Consider the following 10,715-nt stretch of genomic DNA (forward strand, 5'->3'; position numbering starts at 1 on the left):
TATATATATATATATATATATATATATACCTATACTGGCTCACCTGCACTGGCTTCCTGTGTGACTTTAAGGTTTTACTAATTACTTATAAAATACTACACGGTCTAGCTCCATCCTATCTTGCCGACTGTATTGTACCATATGTCCCGGCAAGAAATCTGCCTTCAAAGAACTCCGGCTTATTGGTGATTCCCAGAGCCCCCCAAAAAAAGTCTGCGGGCTATAGAGCGTTTTCTATTGGGGTTCCAGTACTCTGGAGTGCCCTCCCGGTAACAGTTAGAGATGCTACCTCAGTAAAAGCATTTAAGTCCCTTCTTAAAACTCATCTGTATACTCTAGACCAGGGGTAGGGAACCTATGACTTTAAAGCCAGATGTGACTCTTTTCATGACTGCACCTGGCTCTCAGATAAATCCCAGCTGACATTGCTTAACACGATAAGTAATTAATAATTCAGGTGTTAAAAATAACGTTCGAATTATAAAACATTCTCATGCATTTTAATCCAACCACCCGTTTTCTATGGCACCTGTTCAAAATGTCACATCAATGGTAATAAGTATTATATTTATTATTGGTTAACTTTTAGAATAACAATGTTATTAAAAAAACTATAAGAAACTTATTACACTCTAAAAATGTTGGTCTTACTTAAAAATGCACAAATTTGGTTGTATTCAGTGAAAAAAATATTTTTGGGCTCTCATGGAAATACATTTTGAAATATTTCGCTTTCATGGCTCTCTCGGCCAACACGGTTCCCGACCCCTGTTCTAGCCTTTGAATAGACCCCTCTGGGGGGCGGGGGGTAGGGGCGCAGGATTGGTGGCCACGGATGAAGCTCTGGCTGTCCTGGGCCGGGACCCAGGGTGGACCACTCGTTTGTGCATCGTTTGATCCACTATGGACTGGACTCTCACACTATTATGTTAGATGCACTATGGAATGGACTCTCACTATTATTTTAGAGCAGGGGTGCCCACACTTTTTCTGCAGGCGAGCTACTTTTCAATTGACCAACTCGAGGGGATCTACCTCATTTATATATATCAGTTTTATTTATTTATTTATGAAAGAGACATTTTTGTAAACAAGTTAAATGTGTTTAATGATAATACAAGCATGTGTAACACATATAGATGTCTTTCTTTCACAAAGACAAGAATATAAGTTGGTGTATTACCTGATTCTGATGACTTGCATTGATTGGAATCAGACAGTAATGATGATAACGCCCACATTTTCAAATGGAGGAGGAAAAAAGTTGTCCTTTCTGTACAATACCACATGAAAGTGGTTGGTTTTTGGCATCTAATTCATCCAGCTTCCATACACTTTACAAGAAAAACATTGGCGGCAAATTCCGTAGCTTGCTTGATTGACATTCACGGCACCCGAGGGTCTTGTGAGATGACGCTGGCTGCTGCCAGTTCATTATTATGAAAAAATGACAGAGAGGAAGGCGAGAAACACTTTTTATTTCAACAGACTTTCGCGCCGTCCCTTCCGTCAAAACTCTAAAGGCCGACTGCACATTTCCTATCTTCACAATAAAAGCCCTGCTTCATGCTGCCTGCGCTAACAAAATAAGAGTCTCGGAAAGCTGGCGTGCACAAGTGATGTGCACGCCAGCTTTCTGAGGGATCGCTTGTGCACGCCAGTTTTCCGAGACTCTGTATTTAGTTAGCGCAGGCAGCATGAAGCAGGGCTTTTATTGTGAAGATAGGAAATGTGCAGTCGGCCTTTAGAGTTTTGACGGAAGGTACGGCGCGAGAGTCTGTTGAAATAAAAAGTGTTTCTCGCCTTCCTCTCGGTCATATTTTAATAATAATGATCTTGCAGCAGCCAGCGTCATCTCACAAGACCCTCCGGTACCGTGAATGTCATTTAAGTGACGTCTTGGTGAAGATTGATGATCACTAATTTTTAGGTCTATTTTTTTTTAAAGCCTGGCTGGAGATCGACTGACACACCCCTCGCGATCGACGTAATGGGCACCCCTGTGATAGATCCACTATGGACTGGACTCTCACACTATTATGTTAGATCCACTATGGAATGAACTATCACTATTATGTTAGATCCACTATGGACTGGACTCACACTATTATGTTAGATCCACTACGGACTGGCCTCATCTCAGCCGAGGATGTTGTTGTGGCTAGTGGAGACCTTTGAGACAATGGTGTTTTAGGGCTGTATAAGTAAACATTGATTGATGATTGCAAAATGCAACAACTAGGAGAGAGCAGTGTACGGAGGCGACAGTATATGGCTTACAATGCCTCTTCTTCATGAGCAAGGTAAACATTAAGAAGACTACTTAGCTGTACTATTATAAACCTGCCTTACCTGTTTGTTACCTCCTTCCTTCCCTTCCTATCTCACTCTCTCTGTGACCCACCCTCTTTCTTCCTCGCTGTGTTGACTTGCAATGACAAGCCTGAGGAAATGCTGCTGAATGTTAATGTTTGACGAGAAGGAAGACGATACTAGCAGCCACTGCTTCGGATTTTTGTTATAGAAAGGGTCGAGAGGTTCACACAGCTGAGAAATAAAGAATCCGAAAGGATGGGTGAGTTTTCCGAATATCTTTCGAAGAGACTAATACAAAAGATATTCTTCCAGTGTGCTAGGAATTGTAGGGAGTAACTGCTAAGTAAATACAACATGAAGGTCTGGGTTCTAACTTGCCTTTCAACAATCACAATTGTGTTCCACTTAAAAGACAACAGGATGTGGTTGACAATATCTTCCACTGTTATTTTCTAATCTAATCAGATAAATGTTCTTCCCCATAGAGGTGCTGGTGCTGTATGACTTCAAGGGCACGGTGGAAGACGAGCTCTCGGTGCAGACGGGCGATGTGTTGAAAAAGGTCACCCAGGCCAGCGAGGAAGGCTGGCTGGAGGGCGAGCTGAGTGGCAAGCGTGGCATCTTTCCAGCCAGCTTTGTCAAGGTGGGTTAGCAGCAGGAAGGGCACTGCAGTTGTATCGGGTTAGCGATGGGAATTGATAAGATTTTTCCCGTGTTATATTCTGAAATATTCTTCTGTGGAATTCAACGAAATAAAAACACCGTATTTTTCAGACAGAAAATCCTTTTTTTTTCTCAAAAATCAGTGCGCCTAATTCACGATATCATTGTTTGTGCTTACCGACCTCGAAGCAATTTTATTTGGCGCATGGTGTAATGAGTGTGACCAGTAGATGGCAGTCACACATAAGAGATGCATGTAGACTGCAATATGACGCCAGTAAACACCAAAACAATGTTCAATTGAAAATAAAGAACATTACACACGGCGCTCAAAAATCTGTCAAAATGTTTTAGTACGACTTTGAAGCCCAACAGCTTGATGGATTGTCGGCCCTTTACGGCTACCGTAGTCACACATACACATATTATAATGGTGCCTGTATGTGGACTGCAAAATGGCACCCATTAGCAGACATTATCTGGTGTTTCGTTTCACAATATTACGCAAATCATTTTTTCTTACCTTATAGTACCTGCTGATGTGTATTTGAGATCTGCATAAGTCCTGAAAATCTGCGCTTGTCCGCCACTGTAGTCCGTAGCTATACCATTGTCTAGTGGTTCTCAACCTTTTCTCAGTCATGTACCCCCTGTGAATTTTTTTTTAATTCAAGTACCCCCTAATCAGAGCAAAACATTTTTGGTTGAAAAAAAGAGATAAAGAAGTAAAATACAGCACTATGTCATCAGTTTCTGATTCATTAACAGTGCAAAATATTGCTCATTTGTAGAGGTCTTTCTTGAACTATTTGGAAAAAAAAGATATAAAAATATCTAAAAACTTGTTGGAAAATAAACAAGTGATTCAATTATAAATAAAGATTTCTACACATAGAAGTAATCATCAACTTAAAGTGATTGTAATAGAGATCCATCTGGATTCATCAACTCTATTCTAAACATTTCTTCACAAAAAAAGAAATTTATAACATCAATATTTATGGAACATGTCCACAAAAAATCTAGCTGTCAACACTGAATATTGGATTGTTGCATTTCTTTTCACAGTTTATGAACTTACATTCATATTTTGTTGAAGTATTATTCAATAAATATATTTATAAAGGGTTTTTGAATTGTTGCTAATTTTTAGAATATTTTTAAAAAATCTCACGTACCCCTTGGCATACCTTCAAGTACCCCCATTTGAGAACCACTGCCGTAGTCGATAAGCTGCTTCTTTTTCTCTATCTTCTTGTTATGGGACATTCATCCTCTGTTGTTGCCAATTCTAACATAAAGTGGTGTAAAGTTCAAACTAGGGCTGGGCGATACATAGAATATACTCCATATATCGCGGGTTTGTCTCTCCGATAGAGAAAATGACTATATCGTGATATTGGAGTATACATTCTCACGCAGTTGATTTTAGCTGCGGGCATTACACTTCAGGCGTTTCTCACTCTCTTGTCTCTCTTTCTCACAGAGACATAACACAAGCACACCTTGTTACATACGTCACATACTATCGGACGTGCAAAGTCATACGCCCTCGCGGAGCAGAGATGTGGCAGCATGGGTAACATTAGGTGTGATGCTAGCGGAGCGGTGCGAGTGGTAATACAAGAGAAAGACGGTGGTAATAAATTAAGGAATAATTAATTCCCTAAAAAAACAGCAGGGGGTCCATCATTTAGCGATGGTTTGGCTTCAAGCAGGAAGATGTTGAACAGACAACCGTAATATGTCCAGTATGCGGCAAAAGTGCTGCTGCAGAAAGTAGCACCACTGCTAATTTGTACCATCATTTGAAAAGTCACCTGCTGAATGAAGAGTGTTTGAAACTCTGCATGTTTACATCTACCGGCCGGTGCCACACCAGCAATAATTACCAGATCAACATCGTATGAAGAAAATAGTCAACAACAGAAGGAAATAAGTCTGCAGGAACCTACCACATAGCGAAGGACATACACTATTTGACTACCAATAATGCAGCTCATTTTTATTTGACACTTATTGAAATATCATGAGTGACATCATGCACAAAAAGTCCACTTTATTTGTTTTAAACTATTGTAGTGGCATTCTGTACTAAAAGTGCACTTTAAAGTGTTGTTTTGATATGTCACCTTAGTGACATCATGCACAAAAGTGCACTAATAGCTTGTTTTAAAATGTCTCTGACAATCTTGCACTTTTTGTTTTGGAAATGACATGAATGTTTGTGCCACTGCTTAATAACTGTTTAATAAATACACTTTTAGTTGTGATTTCCCTGTCTGCATGAAAGTTTACAAGTAGCATATATTAATGCAGTATGAAGAAGAATGTTTGAATGTAGACACATAGAATCATCATACTGCTGTGATTATATGCATCAAGTGTTCATTCAAGACTAAGTCAACATATGGAGATATATATGGTGTATCGTGACATGGCCTAAAAATATGGAGATATTACTAAAAGGCCATAAGAAGTTTCAATAATTGTCAAATAAAAATGAGCTGCATAACAAGAAATCAAATAGTGTATGTCCTTCACTATGTGGTAGGTTCCTGCCGGTGTTATCTCCCTCTGTTGTTGACTAGGTTTTTCATATGGCGTTGATGTGGAAATGGAAGACGCCTGGCTCAAGTGGGTCAGTGTACGTTACTTAGGCATTTTGTGGGTGTGTCACCGGCTGGAGATGTTGACATGCTGAGTTTCAAGCACTCTTAATTGTCTTGCGGGTAACTTTTCAAATGATGCTAAACATTAAGCAGTGGTGCTACTTCTTGCAACAACGCTTTTGCCGCATACTGTACATATTACGGTTGTCTGTATAACATCTACCCGCTTGAAGCCAAACAGCCGCCGGATGATGGACCCTGTGCTGTTTTTCTTGGGAATTAATTATTCTTCCTCCATTTGTTACCAGATTGGCACATTCTCTCTCTCGTATAACCACTCGCACCGCTCCGCTAGCACCACCCGCCACAGTTAACTTTACCCAGGCCACTACCTGTCTGCTCCGTGAGGGCATATGACGTTGCATGCGTGACAGTATGTGAAGTATGTGAGAAGGAGAGACAAGAAAGAGTAAGAAAAGCCTATAGTGTAATGCCCGCAGCTAAAAACAGCTGCGTGAGAAGGTACACTCGAATATCACGATATAGTCATTTTCTATATCGCACAGAGACAAACCCGCGATATATCGAGATTATTCCATATATCGCCCAGCCCTACTTAATACATAAAGAGTAGGTGTTAGTGGTACTGCTGCGGGAAAGAGATCGGAGTTTTTCGAAAACGGCACATTCGTTTATAGTTGTTACACGCTGTGTGTTGGAATGTTTCAGCATATTCTTCCTATGATCTCCACTTGATAAAATAATACCCTTGCAATTTGAATAGAATAGAATAGAAAGTACTTTATCGATCCCTGGGGGAAATTCAGCACCACAGTTTGCTCACAATAGACAAACACTAAGTATATTTTACATGTGAATATTATAAATACAGTCTATTATACAGCATTATTCACATGTAAATATTATAACTAGTCTATTATACAGCATTATTCACATGTAAATAATATGAATACAGTCTATTGTACGACATTATTCACATATTAATAACATAAGTACAGTCTATTATACAGCATTATTCACATGTGAATAATATAAATACAGTCTAATATACAGCATTATTCACATGTGAATAATATAAATACAGTCTATTGTACGGCATTATTCACATGTTAATAACATAAGTACAGTCTATTATACAGCATTATTCACATGTGAATAATATAAATACAGTCTATTATAAAGCATTATTCACATGTTAATAACATAAGTACAGTCTATTATACAGCATTATTCACATGTGAATAATATAAATACAGTCTGTTATAAAGCATTATTCACATGTTAACATAAGTACAGTCTATTATACAGCATTATTCACATGTGAATAATATAAATACAGTCTAATATACAGCATTATTCACATGTGAATAATATAAATACAGTCTGTTATAAAGCATTATTCACATGTTAATAAGATAAGTACAGTCTATTATACAGCATTATTCACATGTGAATAATATAAATGCATTATACATTTACAGTACATGTGCAGTCAAAAGGAACATACGCATTATACAGTCTGATAGCAGTCACAAGTAGTAAAAATATTACAAGTATCGCTGTTACAATCTTTTCACGTAAAATACAGCCAAACTTTGGAGTGTTTCCACGAGCTGGGGGGCACGTGGCTGTGTGACGTCACTACGCATGTTGCATAATTACGTCATTCCCTCCCGCAAGAATGAAAAGAGTTGTTGGGAAAATTGGCAAGCGATTCAAAGAAATGGATACACTGGGAACTGGTCCTGAACAAGAACCAGTTTCCTCTACTGGGTTCTGGTTTTTTCTGCAGTCATGTTTATCTACTTGTGCTTTTGCCTTTGCAGGAAGTGCCAGTTTCTTTGAGAGGGAACAGCAAGAGAGTACCACGAAGCGTTCGATCAAGTACATGTTTATATATTCTCTACATTTCTTCTTTTCACTCCCTCCATCTAGTGCTGATAATGTTAAAGTTAAAGTACCAATGATTGTCTCACACACACACACACACACACACACACACACACACACTAGGTGTGGCGAAATTATTCTCTGCATTTGAACCATCACCATTGATCACCCCCTGGGAGGTGAAGGGAACAGTGAGCAACAGCGGTGGCCGCGCCGGGGGTTAATTTTTGGTGATTGAACCCCCAATTCTAACCCTTGATGCTGAGTGCCAAGCAGGGAGGCAATGGTTCCCATTTTATGACTTGGCCGCGGTTTGAACTGTTGTGGCTGGTGTGGACCAGACATGGGCAAAATCTGGCCCACGGGCCACAAGCGGACTATTAAGATTTTCAATCCGGCCCACTGGACGATCGACATAATTTTTTTAGACCTTTAACATCAAAACTGTAGCCGCATTTATTATGTGCAGTGCTGTTTTTAAATTACCGTTAAGTCTTGAGCTATAGAGAGTATTTCAATTGTCGAAATCTGCGCTTTTGAGTGTTATACGAATTATTCCTGGTAATCTACGTCACAGCAGCTCAGACCAGGAACAAAGCAGAGTGGGCGGGGTTTGTTTTCAGAGCAGCCAACCTGAAACGCGTGGGTCAGAAACAGATGCGGAAGCAGATTTTTACGTGATAATATATCACAAGGGTAGGGAACCTATGGCTCTGGAGCCAGATGTGGCTCTTTTGACGACAGTATCCGGCTCTCAGATAAATCTTAGCTGACATTGCTTAACACGATAAGTAATGAATAATTACGTTGGAAATACCAGTATTAAACATAACGTTCAAATAATAAAACATGTATTCCATCCATCCTTTTTCTACCGCATCTGTTCAAGGTTGCGGGTGGCTCAGCCAACCCCAGCTGTCCTTCAGGGTACATGAGGATCACATCAATGGAAAGAAGTATTTTTTTTTTATATAATTGGGTATCTTCAGAAAGAATAACAGACTTACTATACTCTGAAAATGTTTGTCTTATTTAAAAATGCACGCATTGTATTAAGTGTTAAAAAAAATATTATATGGCTCTTACAGAAGCAAGTGTGACGTCATGCTCACCTCTTTTGTCGCGGATACAGAAGTAGTCTCGAAACACGTGTACTAAGGCTGGGCGATATGGCCTTTTTTTAATATCTCGATATTTTTTAGGCCACATCGCGATACACAATATACTGTATATCTCCATATTTTGCCTTAGCCTTAAATCAGGGGTGCCCATTACGTCGATCGCGATCGACTGGTCGATCTCGGAGGGTGTGTCAGTCGATCTCAAGCCAGGTATTAAAAAATATACATAAAAATGAGCAATCATCAATCATACCAAGACTTCACTTTCGTCAGTTGTTTGACATTCTCGGCACCCGAGGATCTTGTGAGATGACGCTGGCTGCTGCGAGCTCATAATTAAGAAAAAAATCACTAACAGGGCGGACGCAGAGAAACACATTTTATTTCTAGAGACTCCGTACCTACTGTCAAAACTCTAAAGACAGTTCCTGTCTTCACCATAAAAGACCTGTTTCATCCTGCCTGTGCTAACAAAATAAGAGTCTCAGAAAGCTAGCGTGCACAAGCTAGCAAGCTACGGAGTTTGATGCCAATGTATTTCTCCTCCGCCCTCAGCGACCGCTTTCTCACTTGCTTGCCCACCCGCACACTCACTGACGTCACTCACCTGCTGCCAGACATTAAAGGGCCACACACATATGCTACTCTCATAACAAAGTGTTTAAAAACGAGTACGCAAGTTGGACAAATGAGATGCCAAATCCAACCACTTTCATGTGGTATTGGACAGAAAGGAGGACTTTTTTTTTCCTCCATTTGAAAATGTGGGCGTTATCAGCACCACTGTCTAATTCCAATCAATGCAAGTCATCAGAATCAGGTAATACACCAACTCATATTCTTGTCTTCATGAAAGAAAGGAATCTATGTGTGTTACACATGCTTGTATGATCATTAAACACCATTAACTTGTTAACAAAAATGTCTCTTTCATAAATAAATAAATATAAATTATAAATAGGAATGAGGTAGATCTCCTCGACTTGGTCAATTGAAAAGTAGCTCGCCTGCAAAAAAAGTGTGAGCGCTCCTGCCTTAAATGAACACTTGATGCATATAATCACAGCAGTCTGATGATTCTATGTGTCTACTTTAGGGCTGGGCAATATTGGCTTTTATTAATATCGCAATATTTTTATGCCATATTGCGATATACGATATATATTACGATATTTTGCCTTGGCCTTGAATGAATGAATGAATCACAGCAGTATGAGGATTCTTTGTGTCTACATTAAAACATTCTTCTTCATACTGCATTAAAATATGCTACTTTTAAACTTTCATGTAGAGAGGGAAATCACAACTAAGTCAATATACCAAAACTGTATTAATTAAATACTCTTCATTCTCTCACGGGTGACTTTTTAAATGAAAGAACAAATTAATAGTGTTGCTACCTTTTTGTAGTAACACTTCTGCTGCATTGATTGATTGAAACTTTTATTAGTAGATTGCACAGTACAGTACATATTCCGTACATTTGACCACTAAATGGTGACACCCGAATAATTTCTTCAACTTCTTTAAGTCGGGGTCCACGTTAATCAATTCATGGTACAAATATATACTATCAGCATAATACAGTCATCACACAGGTTAATCATCATAGTATATACACTGAACAGCATATTACAATTGTCTGCCGAATATCTTCCCACTTGGAGCAAAACCACCGCCAGTTGATGGACTCCGTGCTTTTTACGTTGGGCATTTATTGTTCCTCCTCCATTTGTGATAAGTTTCGCACCATCTCTCTTTTGTATTGTTACAAGCTCCGCTCCGCTCTGTTTGTACGACCTGGCTCGGCTAACGTTAGCCATGCTGCTATCTCTCTGATCGGCGAGAGCTATGACGCTAGACTCGTGAGAGTATGTGACGTATGTAAGAAGGCGGGCTTATTTTACGTCTCTGTGAGAAGGAGAGACGAGAAGGAGTGAGACACGCCGGTAATGTAATGCAAGCAGCTTAAAGCAACGGTGTGAGAACATATAATCGAATATTACGATATAGTCATTTTCTATGTCGCACAGAGACAAACCTGCAATATATCGTATATATCGCCCAGCCCTCGTCTACATTCAAACATTCT

The 10,715-nt window shown here is 39.4% G+C and overlaps 1 protein-coding gene across 2 annotated transcripts in view; it reads left to right on the forward strand.

The window, feature by feature from the left end:
- Nucleotides 1-2,404: 2,404 nt before the first annotated feature.
- Nucleotides 2,405-10,715, forward strand: part of sh3d21 (SH3 domain containing 21) — a 42,265-nt gene continuing 33,954 nt past the window's right edge. For both annotated transcript variants that reach the window (XM_061915123.1, XM_061915124.1), the window contains exons 1-3: nucleotides 2,405-2,575; nucleotides 2,802-2,959; nucleotides 7,439-7,496. In XM_061915123.1, coding sequence (XP_061771107.1) covers nucleotides 2,572-2,575; nucleotides 2,802-2,959; nucleotides 7,439-7,496 — 220 coding nt within the window. In that variant the 5' untranslated portion in view covers nucleotides 2,405-2,571. The remainder of the gene's footprint in view (nucleotides 2,576-2,801; nucleotides 2,960-7,438; nucleotides 7,497-10,715) is intronic.

This window comes from Nerophis ophidion, linkage group LG11 (assembly GCF_033978795.1).
Source record: "Nerophis ophidion isolate RoL-2023_Sa linkage group LG11, RoL_Noph_v1.0, whole genome shotgun sequence".
Classification (NCBI taxonomy): Eukaryota; Metazoa; Chordata; class Actinopteri; order Syngnathiformes; family Syngnathidae; genus Nerophis; species Nerophis ophidion.